Source organism: Drosophila eugracilis, unplaced genomic scaffold (genome assembly GCF_018153835.1).
Source record: "Drosophila eugracilis isolate 14026-0451.02 unplaced genomic scaffold, ASM1815383v1 contig_408, whole genome shotgun sequence".
Taxonomy (NCBI): domain Eukaryota; kingdom Metazoa; phylum Arthropoda; class Insecta; order Diptera; family Drosophilidae; genus Drosophila; species Drosophila eugracilis.
The window spans coordinates 1,195,103-1,217,838 of NW_024573270.1; the positions used below are offsets into that span (position 1 = coordinate 1,195,103).

The 22,736-nt window shown below is 38.7% G+C and overlaps 2 protein-coding genes across 2 annotated transcripts in view; both read right to left on the reverse strand.

Annotated features, from left to right (window-relative positions):
• LOC108103833 (high affinity cGMP-specific 3',5'-cyclic phosphodiesterase 9A) overlaps nt 1-22,736 on the reverse strand; it is a 116,266-nt gene that overhangs the window by 62,324 nt on the left and 31,206 nt on the right. The gene's annotated exons all lie outside the window — the stretch shown is intronic.
• LOC108103834 (GATA zinc finger domain-containing protein 14) lies at nt 5,005-7,351 on the reverse strand. The gene has a single exon (XM_017209523.1). It carries the CDS (start codon nt 7,192-7,194, stop codon nt 5,017-5,019), a length of 2,178 nt encoding a protein of 725 aa, XP_017065012.1. The 5' UTR covers nt 7,195-7,351; the 3' UTR covers nt 5,005-5,016.

Here is a 22,736-nt window from a genome sequence, read left to right on the forward strand (position 1 = left end):
AAAACATATTGCCAACATATATATATATATAATCTATCTATATATATATATATACGAATGTGTATCAATTAAGGTGGAAAATAAAATCAATTTATTTATTTATTTAGTGGGCAATCGCATGTAAAATGCATATGAGGCTATGCGCCTGGATTTGTGTTTGTGTTTTCATTTATTATTTATTTACTCCCCCATTGCTATGGCCCCAGAGCCAGATCCAGAGACAGAGACAGAGCGCCCAACCCGAAACCAATTTAACATTGGCAGAGGATTTTCTTTCCTCGCCACTTTAGTCCTGTTTGCACACTGCACCCACACCTAATTAATGCGAGTCCTTGTACAGCGCGCAGTGCAGGTTTTTCAACTTACCAACTTACCATCCCGCCCAATAAAACAAATGGGTTAAGCGAGGGGATAGCTAATGGGGGAGGAAGGTTAAATCGTTGCAGGACAGGTAACTATTGAATGGACGAGGAAAAACTACTACTGCTTGCGACTAAGCCATGACTAAGAACGGCGGAATGGGTAGTAAATTGGATGAAAAATTGATTCAAGGGGTCGGTCGGTGGGTCGGTTGGTCGGTCGGTCGGTTGGTTGGTTGGTCAATTTAAAATCGTTTTATGTCAATAGTTGTTATATGATAATTGCACCATGATTTCAGCTAATTTTCCCTTTGCCCCATCATTAAGCCATTAAACTGGGCTTCCCTTTTTCGATTTTTAGTTATGGATGGGCACATTTTGATAAGGTAATTGGGATGAAGTGTTAAGGAAATGCTTCTTAATCGATCTTTTTAGATAAATCTCGTATTTGTAATCATGTTTTCACGGATAAAAACCCACATAAAGCTTAACAATCAAGAAAATCAAATGGCATTTATTGTCTTATTTCCACCATAAACGAAATCATCAAGTGAAAATCTACGTCCGCCCGAAATCAAATCAGTTTTCTATGTTTTTCTTTTCGGTTTTTCCTTCAACCATTTTGCTGCGCTCAATTAGTTTTGTTAAAGCTTTCAATTTACACACAATTTTTGGAGGGGGCGATGTTCGGGCCAATGGCAAATGGAAATCTCTGAATATAAAAAGGGGCGTGGCTGGAAAAGCTGGTGTCGTGCGGGTAGGGGGTAGAGTAGAGTAGAGTAGAGTCGCCAAGCCTGTGCCTGCCGTTCGTCTGTACAACATAATTAAGTTTAATTGACAACCGCTGACTGTTTGATTGGCTTCACTTGTTGTTGTCGTTCTTCTTCTTCTTCTTCTTCTTCTTATTGCTCTTCATTGCTTGTTGTTTTATTTTCATTTTATTGTTGCTACTGTTGTTGTACTTCTCCTTGACTGACTGAGTGACTGCCTCCACATTTGTGCCACTTGGCCAGGCTCAACAATGACTACCAGCGGCCCCTCTCTCTCATTATGTATATAATTTTCATTTAACATAAACATATACACATATGTATATTCATCATATTAAGTACAATATGCAATTGTTGATGCGGTCACACGGGGCGTATGCTTAATGTGCACGCCACTGAATGGAAATTATGAATGGAGATGAGGGAGGTAGGAACAAGGGGGAAGGAAAAGACAGCACTCAATAAATCATTCGGAATGAGCTTTGAGCTGCACGTTAATCACACAGACAGCACCGCCACCGTACAGTCCGTCACATAACAATAAAGCTGATGAGCGGGTCTTGTGTACAAAAAATTTCGATAAAAAATTATAAAATATAACCATTTAGATATTTGTTATTATTAAAAAAAAAGGTTTTTAGTCAAGTATTTAGTAAAATCTTGAAACTTCTGGCCACTGGTTTAAGGTCCAGAAAGCCTTTGCTTTGCCCTCAAATCTGGCATTTGTGTTTAATCAATTAAACTGGATAATCGGGCGATTCCTAATGGAAATCCACTAGATTTGGTGCTCGATATGTTAGTCCTCTGCCCTGCCCTTGCCCACACACATCCCCCCCTTGGGGAAAACCAAACAGGATTCCGAGGCGAGGCCATGTCTTCTGATGAATCAAGCGAACTCGTTGCGCTGACAGACGGAACATTGTTGAATGTGGCGGAACACCAACACCAAACAGAACACCAACACTGCCGCCGCCACCATCACCGAACCAAGAACCAAGAACCGAGCAGAAAACTTTGAAATGGATTAAATGACAGAGTGGGAGTGCGACTTGGGAGGAGAATTGGGAGGAGACTTGGGCCAAGCCCACAGTTCAATGGACGATTTTCATTTTGCTTGCGGTAGACAAAAGTTTTCTCCTCTTTTATATCAAAGTTGCGACATAAGGGCGGGAATAAGCCGGGGGCTAAATGGTAGTTATACCACCAAGCTTTGCTCTCTCTCTCTTTCTATACATTACCGCTAACGAGAAATATCAACTGTTAAATTGCAGCAAAATGGCACAAAGCGATGGTGGTATGGTATGTACAAGGACTGAAGGGAAAGAAGGGAAAATCAGGCAGGAAAAAAGTGCGACAGTCAGCGAAATGAAAATAAATAAATAAGAATAAGTTATAATCAGAAAGAAAGTTGAAGAAAATGGGTAGTTAAGGATAGGTTTAAAAAAGAATTTAAGTCTTTTAAGGAGAAGCTGGATTTACATAGTTAAATATTATTACTAAAACCCCAAAACTAAAATCAAGTTAAAAATAAATTGGTCTTTTCATAGCATACTTTTGGGAGTCAAGGAAGTTGCTCTTTAAGACTCCCCTTTGTATATTCCCCTAAAACTAAAAAAAAAAGAAATATCCCTTTGATGGATGTAAAAGAATTAACTTTGCTTGAACGTCTGCTGGTCTTTTAAGGTCTTTTAAGTTCTTTTAAGTTCTTCCTAAAAGCCAATATACCCAGCAACTTTACGAGCGTAATGAGTGTATAAAAATAAAACTTGTCTACAAGTTTCGTGTAGATTTTCATTAGCCACGGCAATGGCAAAAAAGAAAGAAAAAAAAACCAAAAAGAATAATATCGAAATGAAAACAGACGGTTGGCGGTTGATGGTTGTCGGTTGTCGGTTGTCGGTTGTCGGTTGACGGTTGGATTCAACCTACCTGTTGCCATGAAAGTAATCGAAGTTCATTCTTTACTCTCTCCAGCTGCGGGTCACGAATAAATTCAGGCATTTAAGTTGCTCACGCGATTTGGCAGCAATAATAACAAAAGGAGGCGAAAGTCCGCCAGCGACAATGATGTGTAAGGCAGCAGCCCCAATAGCCCACCCTCTCAGTCCACGGGGCGTATGCGTGTTACAGAAATAAAAATGGCTGCTTTACTACATACACATACTACTACCAGGACATATGTGTGTGTGTTTGCCATAGCTTCATTATGATGGCGTCGTTAGGTCTATTAAATTTCCCTTTGTTACACTCGCCCCAACGTCTTTTGGATTGTTCTCCATAATTTTAGTTACGTATAAAAGAGTCGCAGTTGGGTCCTTGAACTTCACGCAAGTTGGATTTTTAGTGCCGTTCCAACAGTTTGATCTAAATAGCGTTTATTTTTAGATAAAAAATGTTTGTGTTTGGGGTTTCTATTTGAATTTAGTTAGAAAATTAGACATTAATTTGGTAAGATATTAGAGTTTGGCAAGAAAAGGGTTTAGTTTTTGTGTGGGAAAACATGAGTTTTACCCTTTTGTTTAATAATTTTGAAAGAAAGATTTATATAACAACTCAAGAAAGTTCATTGCCCAGTTAAGAAGTTTCTAAGAATAGTATCTCGGCTAACCTTCAGCTATATATTCCCAATCCAAAAAACCCAAAACTTGCAGTCACCCCAAGTTGAAAAACAAAAGTTGCCCATTTAATAAATTAAACTGAAACGTAAGAAATGTAATTTTAAATATAAAAAGAAAACTGCAGGGAAAGTTGGAATAAGAAGAGCAAACACTACGATTGCCAATGGGAAAAACTTTGTTTTGCAGTCACTTTTTCCGAACAAACATTAGCCGGGGAAATCTAGAAATCTCTTTACTTCCTTGGTAGGTGCTAACCACCACATTGGCTAGCCTGAGTATAGCCTGAGTATAGCCTGAGCTTGTTGTCCTTTCGGCCTCGCCTGCTTAACGGCTTATGTGGCAAAGTCGCTAAAAACTTGAAAACTCGCGGCAATGCCATCTAAAATTAATGCGGCATGACCTTTTCACCAAGCCAAACAAGTTGGTACCGAAAAACTTTTGTTGGCCAAAAGAGGAGAAGGAGTCTTCGGTGAGGAAAGAAAAGGACGCAGGGGAGAGGTGGAGTTGAAGAAGAAAAGCTGATGAAACAAATGGTTGAGCCAAGCCGAGAACTACCTGAACTTTGGAGCCATTGATCTGGTGGAAAATGGGAAACGGGAAAAGGGAAACGGGAAGGAGGAGCCTGACTGACTGGTCGTGGCCATTTAATGAGCACATAATTGGCTTGTTGCATATTTTATCGCTTAATTGCCGCACATCGGTTGCGGAGATAGTCGACATCATTCACCACCCACTTGAACAGACAACGAGGCAGCCAACCAGACAACCAGCCAACCAGCCAACCAGCCACCCATCACCTGCCAAGTATTCTCCTTAATTATGCCAAAAGCAGCACTGAGAACAAAGTTCGGGCCAGCTAACTGAAGGGCAGATGTCTTTCAAGATAAAGAATTTGGAAAAGTTAGAAAGAATCGACTTCGACTTTTCACCTTCTACCTAAGGAAATGCATTTCCTAAACACTTTCCTTTACATCCACATTATTTCCAGTGCATTATTTAATCAAAAACGCTACTGCTTGCGGCTTTTGCTGGCGAAAAAGTTGAGCCTTCTTCCTGCCAGGAGATTAATTGACTTTGTCTGCTAAGCAGTTTCCACACTCGAAGGCCCTTGCCTTTATTTCTCAATTAAATAAATCATCAAAATCAAGATTGGTTTGATGATATTGAAGGATTAGGGATTGTGGTGAGGGAATAAGTAGAAAAAACCCAACAAATAAAAACAAGAATATTTGTCAACAATGAGTAGTAAAGTTTCTTAACGTTTTCAAGTTAAAGCGTAGATCGAAAACAATGCTGATGATGGCCCTGCGGTGTGTTGGGGCAAAGTGGAGCCTGTAAGTCCAGGCGTGATCGCCTGATCCTTGACATCCGATTAGAATCCTGCTGCTGCTGCTGCTGCTGCTGCTGTATGTTTGTGCCATAATAAACTGAATCTATGTTCCTGGTCTGTGACATTATCTCTGTGATCAAGGGACGATGGCTATCCAAGGTCTGTCGTACACCTGCCAAATGAGTCTTGATCTTGAGCATTTGATAGCGTTCCCATTGTGTCCTTTGGGCCATCAGTTTGCCAAAATGATAGGTGGCATGGTTGGTCAGGGACTCAACGCCCAGGTAGTGGGCAGCCAGAATGAGCTCCACCAGCTGGCAGAGCTCGCTGCCCAGCAAACGCTCTTCCCACGAATAAAGTTTACTTCTAGCCGAGAAGTTCCATGAATTTTCCCCAAATGGCTGCGATTCATTTTCACTTCCTGTACCTTCGTCGTTACTTTTGCATTTTCTGGTATGAGTTTTACTTGAATTTTGTTTTTTTTCGTTATATATATAAAGATTTTCCTCGATGTTTCTATTGGCTTCACCTAGGATGAGTCCCTTTTTCTTACGTTTATCAAAGCCGTTTTCCTTGGCACTATTAACAGTACGATCTTGACTTTTCCGATCTCTATCTCTATTAGGAATTGCAACTTTCTTGTGACTTCCGCTGCCGTTTAAGTCGGTTTGGCATTTGGTTTTTCTTTGAGTGTTTCCAGTACTTGCATTTAGTTTTATCACATTTTCCTTTCTATATTCTCGCTTTGAATTTACACTTCTGGAATATTTCCCAATTTTATTCTCGTTTTCATTGTAGGCATTTTTCTTAAGTTTCTGCTTAAGCTCCCAACTGTTTTCCGCTTTTTCATTGGCAATTATTGTTTTATTTTCATATTTTACACTTTCTGTCGAGGCATTTTCATGATTTTCCTCTTTGGTTTCCATGCCCTTTTCTATTTCGTTGTGGTAATAACAATTTTGACTCCTTAAAAGGCTGTCACTTTCACTGGACATTCTATCACTTCCTTCTATCCTTCCTCTGCTAACACATTTATCCTCTGTGTTTTCTTGTCTGCCTTCTTTTAAGCCATTATATTTATTATTTTTTATAATTTCGGATTTTTCATGCGGATTTGTGGGCTTTTCTTGACTGTTTTCAGTGATTTCCCTATCAGTTTTCACACTATCCGCATTTGTGTTCTTGTTCTTACTAGTTTCCCTCATGTCCTTGGGACTTTCACATTCGCATCTATCATAATTGATACTTTCTTCGTTATCATTTCTTTTAGAATCATTATCCTCTGTCATAGTTTCCTTTTCATAAGTGTTCTTGCCACTGTTCTCGTTATTTTCACTTCCGTTTCCTGTTTCATTAGCAACATCACTATCATTCCAACAAATGCAACTTCGTTGAGATTCTGTTCCAGTTCGGTTGCCATTTCCACACAAGCTCTTCTCGTGCATCCACAGGATCACCCTCAGTAGCGTGACCGAACGTATGGACCGCAGCTCGATGGGCTGTTCCAGCGTGTCCAATCTACACATCACCACTGAGTGGCGGTACATGAGGTGGCAGGGAACATTGATAAGCCGATGATCGCTGCACAGGAAGCGCATAAGTTGCATATCCGGTTGCCTTTTGCCGGCCACCAGCTCGAGAAGATTCTTGGCCGAAACTTGATGGGCCTCGGGAAGCTTTTCATGGTTAGCCAGGGGAATGGATTGATTTAGCTGCTTCTCTGGCTCATGAATCACCTTGCTAGTATTTCGCCAACTAATCGGTTTCATTATCAACGAGGCACTGGCCACCGGTGAACCGTGGGCCAGTTGAATGCGTCGAAAGGAGGTCCGATTGCCGCGTACCGCCGGCGGTATCGAGCGTCGTACTAGTGAGCGTATGATCACATCGGTTTCCGTTTCCAGTTTCTTCATAACCACCGCCGCTTCCAGCGACACTGGCTTGACCGAAGCGGCAAGCTTATTGATCGGCAGAGGCAATTTAGAGCGAAACGTCGAACAGCGATATTTGAAGGCGGCACTACGAGAGCGACAACTTTCCGATTTCGTAGCATGTAGAGCTGTCGTCTTCGAGGTCTTAATGCGCTTCGGAATTCTGGACTTGAAGTTGGTTGACATGTTTTTCGGGTTTTTTTATCGGGTTTCTCGGGTTTTTGAAACTTTTCGCTTAGATTTGGAGCTCGATAGTCGGCTTGTCAGTGTTTTTGTGTAACTGGGCTGAAGGTTATACCTTTGGCAGTGGGATCGAAAGGCAGGCAGGTCTTTGAAGATGTGTAGAAAGAATATTTTATATCGATATTTTATCGAAAGTGTAGCTATTAAATCGATTTATTAGTTTTAGTTGTGCTTTTGAGATGAAATGGTAAAAAGGGCTTTGAAGATGTGAAGAGAGAATATTTTATATCGATAATTTATCGAAAATGTTGATTTTTCAAATCGATTTATACGTTTAATTTGTGCTTTTGAGATGAAATAGTAAGAGAAGCTTTGAAAATGTGAAGAAAAAATATTTTTGTATCGATAATTTATCGAATTTATCGCTTTTTAATTGATTTATAAGTTTAAATTGTAGAATTTTAGATGAAATGGTAATAATTTTCCAAAACTAAAATAATCTTATTAAATATAAAATGTATCGATGTGCAATTTACCGAAAATATATCGTTAAACATTGTCAGACACAGCTTTAAAGCTGCATCTTAGCTTGTTTAGTTGCGTATTAATATAGAAACCATGCAAGCAGCTTAATATTTTCGATTATCAAAAACCAAATTCAATTTTAATAATCGAAATAATCGAACTCTGCTATCAGCACTTTAATTTAAGTGAAAAACTTCTTGTGAAGAGCCCAAGGCAATGGCAAAATCAAAGCTCACTGAAAACAATATTTAATCAACAAACTCAGGGAATTAGCTCCTCAAAGTTAAATAACAATGGTTGGTTTTTTATCTTAGCCAAGTTTAGTTGGCTTTGGGGCATCGAGTATTATTTTTAGTCGGCATGCCAGTGCATTAAGTTAATCACTATTGATTGAATAAGTGCGGGAATTAAGCCGAGATACTTATCGAAAGGCAGCGTGCAAATAGTCAAACCAAATCTCTGAATAAACATCTCTGCCCTTTGGCCATTTTTTGGTATTTGGTATTCCTTTGCTGGAGAGTTTTGATACGAAAAAAAAAAGAAGAGAGGAGGAGAAGGCAAAAGCGGACACCGTTTGACCCCAATTAAATGCAGTTTTAAAACAATTTTCCAGCCTTCCCTTGGGATTTCTTTGGCCAGAGTGTCCTTCTAGTGGGTGTGTGGTGGTGTGCTGGTGTGGTGGTGTGCTGGTGTGGTGGTGTGCTGGTGTGCTGGTGTGTGCACAGCACATTAAAAAGTAATTTAAATTGAATTTCTTGGCCCGCTCCACGGGGATCGGGTGAAATGGGTTTCGGAATCGAGATTGGCATAGAGCAAGCAGCGGTAGGCAAGCAGGCAGGCGGTGCTAGCAGTGCTAGCAGTGCCTTATTGTAATTAGAGAGCGATGAGACAATAAATCTCAATACAGGCGAATCCGTCCATTCAGTTCCGTTTCAATTCCATTTGGTTTGGCGTTGTGCGTGGATTTAAATTGCATTGATGGAAGGGAAAAGCGTAAGGGGAGAGGAAGGGAAGGCACGGAAGGGAAGCCAACGTAGCAGCAGCACCATGGCAATGCATAAATCTATCTCAGTTCCCCGTATTTCCCGGGAAAAATCAAGGAAGGTGTGCCGTGAGTACACAGAAGGAAAAGTGTTGGGGGAAAACTAATGAATCTTGCATGGTTTTCCCTCCACAAATTCCTCAGTTCATAGGTAATATTTTAAGCTTAAATCTACATCTCAATATACAAAAAGATAAATGCTAGTTAATATAGTAAATCTCTATGATTTAAACCTACACAAATCTTCTAAAATTTCTCTCAGTGTCAAAAGCACCAACTAAACGATAAAAACTGAGAGAGAAAACGGGGAAGAGCGGTGAGAAAAGCGGGGAAAGCGGCTTCGTCGTCGCAGGAATTAGCTCAAAATTGCAAAACTTAAGCCAAATGCTGGCGCGGAAAAGGGGGGGGAGAAGGAAGAAAGAAAAAGAAATAGCGAAGCGGAATCGGAATCGGGCTAAAAGGGAAAGCCCAAACCAGGAAGAGGAGAGGGGAAAGCAAAGGAGGCGGTGCGGTTGTAGGTGCAAAAGGGAAAATCAAAACCACGAAACCAGACGAAGGAAGGTGGCTCATTCTTTGTTTTTTATGCCATCTACATAATAGATGGCCCAAGGAAGTAATACAGAAAGAGAGAGAGAGAGGACTAGCCCAGAAAGAGACAGCCAAGGGGGAGCTAGAAAGAGATGGCTAGCAAAGGAAACAAGTCAATTTGCATTCCGGCTTAAACGAACAACGCCGGGTTAGTTAATGTTGCAAAAAGCTTTTGTAGAATAAAAAGGGCATCTCTAATATATATATATCTCATATATATATCTCATATATATATATAGAGATTGGAAGAAAAGGATTTTGTTTACATCAGCAATTGCAAATCAAAGGGGGTAGGGGAGGAGGAAACAACACCACCTAGCTGGCCAATCATTATCGCTTGTGTTAGCCTTTCAAACTTATTTTATTGTTTCAAAATTAGTTTAGCCTCCGCACCTCTGACCCCGCAGACCCCTTGCACTGGGCACTAATCAATCAAGTTACGAGAAAAAACTTCGATTAACTTTCGCCTGGACTTTGCTGGCCAGCAATTAACCTTAACTTTGCTAATGAATCGGACAACAGGAACAACTTTTCCCTAACCAAGCGCCAATGCGCCAAGCCAAAGCAGTTTTTGTGTCAATTCCAGTTCAGGTTATGGCCGAAATGGGTTCAAGTTAAAGTTGGGCAATGAAAATGTGATGTATTTTTGGGGGAAAATCAAAATGTGAAAAGTGTTTAATATTAAGTTAAGGTTTAACCTGCAAGATATCTATGTGCTTAAAGAGACAAACGAATTAATTTTAACGATTTGATAAATCAAAAAGTCAAATATCAGTTTCGAATTTATTTGGAAAGGCAATGCCATGCCACCAGCCCGGCCTTTAGAGAGAGAGCCCTTAGAATAAACTGGAAAACTCATTAAAATGCAGCTAAACAAAAGTGCTGAATGGAATAAATAAATATTATTGACTTTGGTTTATTGCTTTTGCTTTTGGCTTATGTAACTGGCAGGGCTATTATAAAATTAATTAAATTACACACTCACACACACACAAAAGAGACAGAGATAGCTATATATAGATATCCATACCGATGGCATAAGCATAATTTTTTGGACAACAGCCGGCGCAGTTGCACTCGAAATGCAATTTGTATTTGTATTTGTCATTTAACTGCACTCTCTACACTAATTGAGCGGCATGGCAAATGGATGCCAGACAGAGGAATGCATTGACAACAAATAAAAGTTCAATTAACTAAAAGAGAGAGGGGGGCGGGAAATGATAGCTGCCTAATACGTATACGCAATGTGTGACATTGGCGATTTAATTACGGCTTATGAATTGACGGTCATGGATGCTTTTCATGGCAGATTTACAGATTTCTATTGAATGTTTCATAAGCCATGAGTGGAAAATGTAGTTCTGTCTATTTGTTGGGGGAAATTATAGGAAAATTATAGGAAAATTATAGGAAAATTATAGGAAAATTATAGAATCTCCCAAGGAATCTATCCATCACTTCTCCTTAATAGAATTTATTCATATTTCCAGCTTAATTTCCCCAAACAAATATTATTTATTAAAGAACCACATTTCAACCATTGCCTTAACCTTACCATTAAACGCACTTTACTTGAAGGCAGTAAGACCGTTCAAAGAGTAAACTGTGTTGCTAAGCCCCCCAAAAGGGTTTCGAGCCAATCCTTTCGAGTGAATTCCATTGGCCCCAAAGGCAAACATGGGCCACGGCTAAGGCTAATAGTGTGAAAACAAAACAAAGAAACAAATAAATGAGGAAAACAAGAAGAATAAAGGGAAACTGGGGGAAAATATAAGAAGAATAAAAGGGGGGTGGAGAGAGGTAGCGGTGGCTGAAAGAAAATATCGTAAAATGCTAAGGTAAACAAACATTTATAAATAATGAACATTGATTGGTTATTTGAACAAAATGAAGGCGGACATGGATACATCTAGGGTTACGGCCACGTTTACATGCTGAAGTGGGGAAGGCAGAAAACGGAACAGAAAACGGAAGCCGATGGACTGCACTCCATGTAATGTAATTGTGCCCCCTCTGCTGAATGGGTGTCTAATCATTATGGCCAGCAGAGAGGGCAAACACTCATCAAGTGGCTTAATTGTTTTTGGGTGTGCGAAACTATCAGGAGATATCTATGGCGAACTAAATGGTAAAATCAATTGTTGGCAACAAAAGCAGGAAGTTGGCATGGAAATTTCAAAGGAAAACTCAAAAGGAAATGACAAATTACCATGAAAATTGAACATTAAATTGGAAATTCAACTTTATAGATGAAGTTAAGTTTCCAGATTCTAGAACAGAAAACTAGAACTCACATTCTCGGCGTGAGAAAAAAGGAAAGCTGCCAAGGTGTTTGTCCCATTACTCCGTGTCTCCGCTCATTTGGCCTTCATTGAGTTGGGTTTATGGCTTTCAATTTGAGTGTTTCTGTGGGCCTTCTCTGTCATGCATACGTCCAAGGTGCTTAATAATTTAGACCAGACCAAAGACCACCCACCTAGCCAGCCATCCATCCATCCGCCCAGGCAAACGCACACAAATGCAACTGCACGTGCACGTGCATGATGGAGAAAGGCTTTCTTCGTACTCCTTCTTCCTACCCAAACACACACACACACACACACACACACAATCAATGCCATTATGCGTACGAGTGTGTGTACATATGTGCTGTGCGGTATGCTATGCGAATTTAATGCACTTCTTGATGCAGCTGTGCATAAGAAATCAGATTCAACCTGCGAGACGCCAAATAGTCTTACATTTTCCACATCTCAAATGAAGGTGGAGACAACTCTCTCGTTCGCCTTGGATTTTCCACATTTTCTTGGGTTACTTGCTCTGCTCGTCGCATAAACAATGCCACGCCCACAGGTCCGAGTGGTGTCACACTTGAAGAAAAATGTAATTTAACATGCAAACTGAATTATCATTCAGAAAGCAAATTATTTCTCAGTGAAGTGACAGCCGGCAAATGCAAATGCGGTTTTAACATTTCCATGACGTGTTCCGTGCGTTATTTACAGAGTGGCTAAAATGAGACTGAAATGGCTAAAACAGAACAGCCAACATGGCTGGCTGCCATTCACAGCTAATGACATTTTAAATAAAGACTTCCGATCTTGCTCTCTCTCTCTCTCTCTCTGTATCTTCTGTGGAAAATGCTTTCAGCGTAAAATATGAAAATGTTATTAGCATTAAGAAAAGCAAGAGCCGGGGATCGGGAAATGGGATACCATGGAGCAGCAGGGATCGCCACTAAGTATGCAATGCCATTTGCCATTTGCCGTCAACCATTTTTCCATTTTCCACTTGCGTTTTTTCCATTTCCCCATCTACCCATCTACCCATTTGGCCAAAAGGGCCACTTTCCAGCCATCAACACTTTTCAATGAAATAATTGCCTTCGATGGTAGAATTTTAAAAGCATACTTTTTAGGGCACAGCAAAAGGCAAGGGGAGATTATCAGATATGAGAGATTAGCCAGTGATTATGATTATTAATATGGGAATTTGGTTAAGGGGGAGTAACTTTTGTTATATTTTAAGTGTTGCCCAAGTTAAATTTTAACTTAACATTAACATTTTTCACCAATATTTAACTAGATTTCAAACTCTTTCAATGATAAGCTAATTTCCCACCAACACTAACTTGTTTTGCCAATCAAAAACCAACATTTTTGGCTAAGCAAGCTAACAATTAGTAGGTAGTGAAAAGACAGACCAGACCATAGGCAATAAACAGACAATGGCAGTGCCTAATCCCACAATCGACATAAATTCATGCGAGTGCACAATCCATCTACCCTTAACCCAACCAAGGCCCCCGCTCCCACCCCTTCCTTCCTTCCTCCCGCAACCGTTGTGACCCACCTCTTAACCCGCTTTTTCCTCTGTTTTTTTTTTTTTTTTTTTTTTTCTGCACCACCACATGCAGTTTGCTCCACATGGAGAGCCAGCGAAGCGAACAACTTGCGCTGTTTTCTCATTATTTATGCGCGACCTTGTTTTGTGCCATTTTTATTATTTTGCTAATTTCGCGCATTATAAAAACAAGAAGTAACAACAACAAAAGAACTCAGGAAAAACGAAAGAAATAACCCTACACTAACAACAGAGATAAACATAAAAAAGCAGCAGCAGCAGCAGCTAGGAAAGATTTCAGCTCGGTTAAAACCAAATAAAAGTACACACTTAAATCAAGGACTCATGAAAAAGCATTTAAAAAAATAAATACTTAAAAATGTGTGTAAAAAAATGGGGGGGAAAATCAGTTCATTAAATTATTAAAAAAAGGAAAAACTGAAGGCCTTGCTTAATGCGGTAATTAAAGAAGGAATTTTATCGAATATAAATTGAGGATTAAAAGTGAAATTTATGGGAAATTTGTAAATTATATGGTTAAAGGGAACTTGGAAAATATTTAACAAACTTAAAAACATATTTATGGGTGGAAAAAGTATGATTTTTTGTAAGATTTTTCCTCCTTTTCCACAAATTTCAAACCCAAAATAAACATTTTCTTTATATCCAAGATGAAATCTTAAACCTTAAATATAATTTCTCTAAAAAAGAAAGGGTATTTCTTAGCCTGCCTTAGCTACATTTCCGCTTCAATCTTCCGCTTTATTATTTTTTTCGTTGGTTCTTTTTTTTTGTGGCTTAATTTTTAGAAGGGAAACTTATGGTTTGGTCGTCGTCAGTTGAGAGCTTTTAACCTATTTTCCCATTTTTGCGCAATTTATCAACAAATTAATGTAAGCATGACGCCCCCCACACACACACACTCCCATATGTGGGCGTAACGTTTGTGTGTGGGTGAGACGTTGTCAAGAAAATTTGCATGTTTCTCCCACAGAGCCGAGCCGAGTCCCCATTTTTGTTTTTTTTTTTTTTTTGGTGCATGTAATTAACTTGAAGCGGGTCTTTGCCTTCTACTTATGTAGATCTATGCTGATGCGAGAAGGTGAGGGCACCTATTCATGTATGTGAATATATACTATACTATATATACTACCATAGCGAGGGTGTGTGGGCGCAGGCCTATCATGTCCTTGTAATTTCTAAGAAAATGTTGGGGTTTTAGGGACAAAGATCACAGATGCCAACTTGTCTAGGTCTTTTCGAGTGGCGTTACAGTTTTGCATTCAACGAAAATGTTCTATTAAAGTTTATATGAGGAACTGATGAATAGAGATTTTGTTGGGGAAAACAATTGGAATTTCAATTACTGGCGGAAAATTGCAGTTTTTATTGGTTTTTAGATGGTCATTTGGTCATGCCAAAGTACAGGACTACAAGAATGACTGTTTTGGGCAGTCAATGACCAAGACTAGTTAGCCTTAACATTTTTTAAATGACTTTGGGAACTTTAATTTTGCATTTTCCAATAAGAGGTAAACTCAGTTTTCTAGAAATTTCTTCACCTTGAATGCAGTTTTTCTGGGCATTAAATTACAAACTCAGCGAGGTATGACATTCCATATTCGGACCATTATTGGCTGTGTAATGGGAATAATTCTATCACTTTTAAGGGAAAATCGGAATAAACCACATCTCGTATTTTGGATAAGGGGTAACATCATTCTTTTTTATGAAAAATTACAAAAATTTTGTCATTTTAAAGCGTGAATGCAGTTAGACTGGAATTTTAGTTACGAGTTCAGCGATGTCTGATAATCAATATTTGGATTATTAATGGCTGAGTTATGGGAAAAGAACTTTCACTTTGAGGGACAAATCGGGTTAAACCGAATTTCGGATTTTTTACAGAGCTACCAATATGAAATTTTCTAAAAACTGGGAAAAAAATTTACTTTTTTAACTGTGAATGCAGTTTTTATGGAATTTCAATAACGAGTTCATCGATGTAAGGCATTCGATCTTTGGACAATATTAAGCTTAGTTATGGACAAAATACTCTCAGTTTTGGGGGAGAAAATCGGGATAAAACGAATTCAACATTTTCGATAGGGGTTACATTATCTTTTTATAGAAAAATTTTAAAAATTTGTACATCTTAAACTGTGAATGGGGATTGATAAGAATTAGAAAACAAACCTTTTGAGGTATGACATTCCATCTTTGGACCATTTTAAGCTTAGTTATGGGAATAATATTGCCACATTGAGGGGAAAGTGGGTAAAAATCAAAGGTTGCATTTTCAATAAGGGGTAACATCGTCGTTTTCCATGAAAAATGGCAGAAATTCTACCTTTTCAGCCGTGAATACAGAAATGTAGGAATTAAAAGACAAGCTTAACGAGGTATGACATTCCAAATTTGAGGCATTATTGACTTAGTTATAGAAATAAGGCTGTCCCTGTGAGGGGTAAATTAGGGTAGACAATATTTTTAAATTTTAATAAGGTGTTACACCTCATATTATCCCCCTAAAATGAACAAGCTTTTAAAACTTTAGGTGAGAATGCCATCTCATTAGGTTATTAAAATACAGACTATTATATGCAATGTCAAGGCCAAGAAAAGTTACCAATATCTAAGTTTGATATACGATGCTTGCTGCTGCCTTTAAAGTTCCCAAACGAAGTTATTTTATTCGAATGATTAACAAATTTATTCCTGGGAAGACCCTTAGCTTTAACCAAACTCTGTGCCTGATTCATGGAGCAACTATAATCAAGCATAAAATTACTCACTAAATGAATTAGTTTTGAAAAAGTTGGAAATTCGAGTGGCACTGGAAATTAATTTAATGGGAGTGGTAGTGGAAAGCGGAAAAGTGTTTGCAAATGGTAAAGCCATATATATATATATACCACTATATATATTATATATATATGTTCCGAAGTAATTAAAGCATTTTATGTTGTTCAGCTCATTTGGGAATCCATATGAACCGAATGGCAATGCAACGCACTCGAAACTTTGGCTGGCCTTTCCATTAGCTTTCCTTTTCGGGAAATAACTATTTTCGTTTTTGTTTTTTAACCGGAAAACTTTTGTACGCACTCGTACGACTGCCTGTTTGCTCTACACGAACTGTTAACCACTCGTCGTCCATCACCTGTCCCTATAATGGATGTTCTAGGTATATATCCTCGTAGCCTCGTATTTTCGCTTATTGGTTTTGTCATTTATTATCTTTGGCACGAAAATTCACGCTTGACAGGTCCTGCAGTCGCAGTCGCAGTCGCAGTCGCGATGAAAGTTTATGACAATGCGACTCAACGCCCTCTGCCACGCCTCTCCCCCTCCTTCCTACCGCTTTTCTATTGCCTTTCTGATGCCCCTGCCCAGTCGATGACGCCCAGCTGTCAGGGGGCGTGTCTACAACTGCCATCACTCAAATGAAAAGGCACTGAGAGGAAAGTGTTTGGAAACTATGGGAAAAATCTTGATCGAACGGTGGAAAATCTTTGTGGTTTTAGTAAGGATTTTAGTAAGGATTTCTCTCTGAATGAGGGTTAAGTTTTTAGTTTTTTTAGTAGTTATGACCACAAATTCCATAGAAATCCAGTTTTTAAATTGATTTAAGCTTTAAAAAAACCCTTAAAAAAGCACTTAACACCAAGAAAACCTACTAAATTCTATTAGTACAGCCCCTTAACCCCCACAAATGACCAAACTTTTCTCTCAGTGAGCTGCAAAAAAAGTATATACATGTATAGTTTAGGTGGCGAATCGAAGTGAGCCGCAAAATAGAAACAAATGCAAAACTTTTGATTGGCAGTCGCCTTTGTTTGTTGCCCGGGAAATTTCGAAAGTTTAGCAAGCCGCAACTTTAGACAGGTGCAGAAAAATAAAAAGGCGAACCCAAAGGGTATGTGGCGAAGGCAGGGCATCCTTCCATTTGGGGTTTAGGGAGCCTGGGAAAAGTGACACCACGATGCCATAACATTAAATGCCTAACAAGTTACTCAATTTCAATGGTCAGTCGAGATGATGCTGTCCCTCTGTCTCTGTCTCTGTCTCTGTCTCCCTCTCCCTCTAATGGCCGGAAAAGGGCAAGAAAATTTCCATAATTTTATGGGCTTGACAAGCTACCGAAGCAACACGGACGGACACGCAGACACAGGGTCGGACACTGGGCCGTAAAGTGGAAAATTCAAGAACATTGGAAACCACACGGAGATACTTGCCACACACACACACACACACACATACATAGGACCTTCTCGGTGGCGTTTTAATATTTATGCATAAAAATTTATAGGTGCTAAAGTACGCATCAGTACATATGTAGTAGAGTGTATGCAGTAGAGTAGAGTAGGGAGTCGAGTGTATGTATCACCGAAAATCCTGGTGAGTACGACGTTTATCGAGCTCTACCTTTATCACCCAATGACTCACACTCCTATGGCTTATCCACCAGCTTTTCCACTCGTTTCTCCTACAGCTGCCGCTACTCCCGCTGCTCCTGCTGGTTGGAAAAAGTAGAACTATCATTGCAGCAGATCGAAAGCTTTTATGTGTCAAGTTAATGAAACCAGAGGAGCAAGTGTCCATCAGGGGGGCGAAGCATAAGGGGCAGAGGGCCAGAGTTAGGGCAAAGGATAGATTCCAACAGCTGATTGCATCGGATTCCCTCTTAAGGTGACACTCTATACTGGTCTGCCTTTAATCGGGGGATTTAACTTTATGGCCCCGCCTTGGTCTCATTAAATTTTTATGTTTTCTCAGTGTGCTCTCGACTATTCCGGGTTTTAGATTTTATTTTATGCGGATTTTAAGAAGGCTGCGACGGCTATGACGTTTGAACTTTAAATCTTACAACTGTCAAAGCGATTTCCTTGGGGAATTTCTTTGAAATAGTTTTTTACTGCCTACTTTTAGGGGTGAGGCTTCGTTTTGATTTTCATATATTTATGTTGGATTTTTAAATGTCAAGAAATTTAAGGAGAAAACCTAACTAACCATAATCTTTTATAAGAGTTTCCAATAAAGCATCTTTGAATACTTTTATTCACTAAAAATCCTTATAGTTTTCCGATTTGGTAGCTCCTCTGCCTGCGTGTGTCTCTGAAAAATCAACACAGAGTGTTTGATATGCAAAAATCAAGAGCTGCTTGCAATTTAAATTGAATTTTTGGCATTTCTGGGTCGCCGCAATTGTGTCGTTTGATTGTCGCTGCAAATCGAAAATTTCCCATCCCATAAATTGAGCAAAAAATAAAACAGAAGAGAGAAAAAAAATGCAAAAGAAAAGTACATTTTTGGTAAGACGAAAACTAAGCCAGCCGCAGCCTAAATAGAGAAAAGCTAGTGGTTTTCCATAACCTTAGACATAGATAAGCAGACACACACACACACACATACACACGTGTATGCATTTTCATTTTCATTACACAAATGAAAATTTGATGTGTATGTGAGTGTGAGTGTAAGTGTGAGTGTGTGTATTTGAGCGACGTGGCACTGGCGGAAAATCATAACTTGAAATGCGTTAAAATGCATATAAAAAATTTATAGCCTACACTTAGGCGCACATTAAATGACATGCCTGTCAAAGGCTTGTCCAAAAGCAAGGGGTACATAAAATTGGCCTCGAAAGGGTGTTACAAGGGCCTACGCGACAGTGGGGCTTACAAGGATCCTGCACTCAAAGAAAAGTTATCTGTAATGTTTTTTGTGTTTTTTGGGAATAAAAAGTTCCTTTGAATGGGATTTTTGAGGGTCTTTTCTTTAATATTTCCCATTTAGGAGAACTACCAAATGTTATTTTTCAAGAGTCAACCTTATAATAATCTAATTTTATAACTTTTATTAAAAATTTATAAAAAAAATACACTCAAGTTACAAAAAATGAATATATCTCCCCCTAAGCATAACTCATTTTTCATATTACGAATAGATTCTCAACTTAACACAAAGTTTTTCCTAATTTCCACTCTCTTGCGGGCTACTAAAAAGCCTTTCCCGCAGTGTACCCTGATTATTTAGTGGCCAAGCCCAGCCTGTCTCTGATTGCTCTTGACAGCGCTGACCCAAAAAAAAAAAAAAAAGAAAGAAAAAAATGAAAAATATAAGAGCTGCAAGGGGGAAAAACAAGAATTAGGAACCAAAACGTGTGTAATGATGATGTGTATTTTAATGTACAATTTGCGGCCTTTAATAGCAACCTCTCACACACACCCACACACACATTCTTACACCCACTGAAACACGCAAAATGTGTCCCCCCGCTTATTTCCATGGATTTAAGAACGTAATCACAGCCTTTCATATGCCGTGCATTGCATACTTTTCCGCATACCACTCAACCCCTATATCGAAGCACATAAAAATTGAATGGAAAGCAGACCATAATAGATTCAGTTTTTCTGATTAAATCAATTTTGTAAAAAAAAAAAAATGTGTATTTTTTATTATTATTCATTTGACCTGTCAGCAACAGCAAGAGCGGCAGTAGAGTGTGTGGAAAAACCATTAAAAATATTATGAAAAAGTTTGAAGAACTCATCAGAGTAGAGACGAGCGAGAGTTGGCGAATAAAACCAGAGGGGGGAAGGGGGTAGCACAACCTGGTTCCGTCGTCAAAATGCAAATTATTTGTAATTATTTGCGCTTCGAATAACATTCTGGGAAATACATGGTCTTTGTCTAAGGATTTTAACCTCTGGCAACGTTTGTTTTTTTTATGAATTTTTTCATAAGCAGCAGCAAATGTGGGTGAAAAATTCTTTTCTCTTCTAAAGAAAACCTTTTCCAAAGAAGAGCTAAATATGAAAAATAAATGTGATATGTGTGAGAGAAAGTTAAATAACTTTCCTATCTATCTCTTTCTTTCTTTTAATATTTTAAAGTAAGCCATCAAAGACTTGCATTGATTTCCTTGAAAACTTTTTCCCTTCTTTCTAAGAAGACCTAGTTCTAGACCTAGATCTTACACACACACACACACACACTCATGTACTATACATAAACACCCCTCTCTCTATATAGTAAGTACAATCTAGAACTGCCGCAGCACTTGACTTGAATTTCTTGGTCTCGTTTTTGTGTTTGCGCCCCTCGCCTTTGTTAATTTCTGTTGTTTGCCTTTAACCCCAACAACAAACAAAGGGGGCCAACAAAGGCGGCGAGCAAAACAAAAAACCAAGAAGAAGAAGAAAAAATAAAGAAGGGAAGTCACCAGCAAGGAATGAAAAAAAGGGACAAAATGGATATATATGTCATTGTTAAAAGGAATATATTACTTATACGCAACGTGGTCACTTGCCTGTTCGTTTTTCTTGTCCTTTTTATCTATTCAGATATTCAGATATATATATAGTATATATAGATACTGATCGATGTTTGGTGATGCAAAATTTCGATTCCGATTTCGTTACCGATTGTGAGTTGATCGTTTGTCTTTGTTTTGGTGATAATGCCTTCGCGCACACTTTCGTTTTTAGCACTCTTCTTCTTTTTCTAATTCTTCTTATTCGCTCAGATATTACACATACGCACTGTGGTTGCACCAGAAAATAATTCGCAAAAAAAAATGTGAACAATTTGAAAAGTATCCGATATGACTGCGATTCTCGACAATATCAATTATTATTTCCCATCATCAGCATATATTTTTGCTTTTCTCTTTTCGCTTTTACTTGATTTTTATTTTTATTTTTATTTTTATTTCTTTTCTTTTCTTTTATTTTTTTTGGGTTGCCGACGCTTTGTTTTGTTTGCTTTCGTTTAAGGACCTTCAGTCCGCTGCTTTGCAAATGTGTGTGTGTGTGTGCCAGAGTGTGTGTGTGTGTGTGCTGGTGGTGTTTGTGTGTGTGCGTATTTGTATGTCTGATAATTCGTATTCGTGTGAGAGACTGATATATATGAGAGATGCGCGCGTGTGTGCGTGTGGAATAGTTTTTGTAATCCGCACAAATCCGCTGGTAAATTTGAACTGACTGAGTTCAAAAGCTAAAATGAGTTTGCATACCCCAAAAACCGTACTAACCAATAACCGAGACCGAACCGATTCCGAAAGGCTCGGCTAAAGCCGAACAACACGATTCCGAACCGAAAGTCTGAGTCCGATTGCCACAAACTCTTGGTGGCAAAGTTCGCTCACAGCTGCTGCTGCTGTTGCTGCTGCTGCGGCAAGTGAAAGTGTCCTAAATGCAGAGCAAGGCAAACTGTGCGAAAAGCTTTCACTACGACTGGCTGGCTGCGGCTGTTGAGCTTGAAGGATTTTTTAAAAATTTTTTGTAACTTCAAATGGCAAATCATTTGAAAAACTAAGGAAAAATCTTGAATGAACATTTCTCCTAAAATATATTTTTAAAAATTACTTAAATTTGATTTTAAAAGTTGTGATTTTGAAGCCGGTTTCTTGTTAACTTCTCAAGTGTTATACTGTTATACCCACATATGTAGGTAGCACAGTTTTGATCTTTCGGCCAGTTTTCTTAGGCGCAACATTGAAAACGTTATTTGAAATTTGAATAGGCCAAATATGTTAAACTTTTTTTGGAATTTTAAGAAAGAGAAGTTGAAATTTTATTTTTATTTTTAAGAAAATTTAAACTTTTGGGAATTTTGTTTAGGAAAATCTTAAAATGTTTAAAACTTTTTTGAAAATTTACAATTTTTTTTTTCTTAATATTTTATCAAAATCCTTCCCCAACACACACACACGTATACGTATATATCCTTAAACTCATTACAAAACCCAAAGCGATTGCCTTAACAATTTTCTGTTTCTGAAAAACACTTTTCCTGGAAAATCTGTGAATGACCAACCGCTTGATAACCCAATCGAACTGAACAGAACTGAAGTGAAGCAACAACTGAACGAGCCGAGCGTTTTCAAAATCGTGAAAAGCCAGCCGTATAACGGTTAACCAGTCAGCTGAGAGTCGCCTCGAGGAGAGGGGCGCTCGCTCTCGCAAAGCTGCCACACATCCTGAGCTTTCAAGGCTGAGAATGGCAAAAAGGAAGTCGACTGCATACTAAAATAAAATGCTTAACAAAAACAAAAAAAAAAACGAAAAATCACCCAAGAAAACTAGCCAAAAAAAAAACAAACGACAGGAAAAAAATATTTTTGGAAAATCAAAAGCTTTGCCCGCTCTCTTGGCGCCTGCGCGAAGGGAAGAGACTGAGCTGGGGTAAAGGAGATAGGAGATAGGGGGGGGACTGGGCGGCGGTGAAGTAGTTGCCTGCTTATGTTTCACACGTTATGCTCCTTATGCTCGTGCTGTTGGTGTTGTTGTTGCAGTTGCTGTTGCTGTTTGATACCCTTTCAGGGAGTGGGATTATCGTTTTTTTTTTTGGAATTTTTTTGAGAACGTTTTAAAGTTTGTTTAGGTTTAAATCCTAGTTTCTTGAGGAACTTTCTTTCTTCTTTATTTCTTCTTAATTATTATTATATTATAGCTTAGTCTTGAATATTTAAGTTTAAACTGCAAACTAAAGGAAAGAAATTATTCTAATTCCAAAAACCATAAAAGTAAAGGCT

Coding starts and splice junctions, on each gene's coding strand:
- LOC108103834 (XM_017209523.1), bottom strand. CDS start 7,194: ATGTCAACCAACTTCAAGTCCAGAATTCCGAAGCGCATTAAGACCTCG.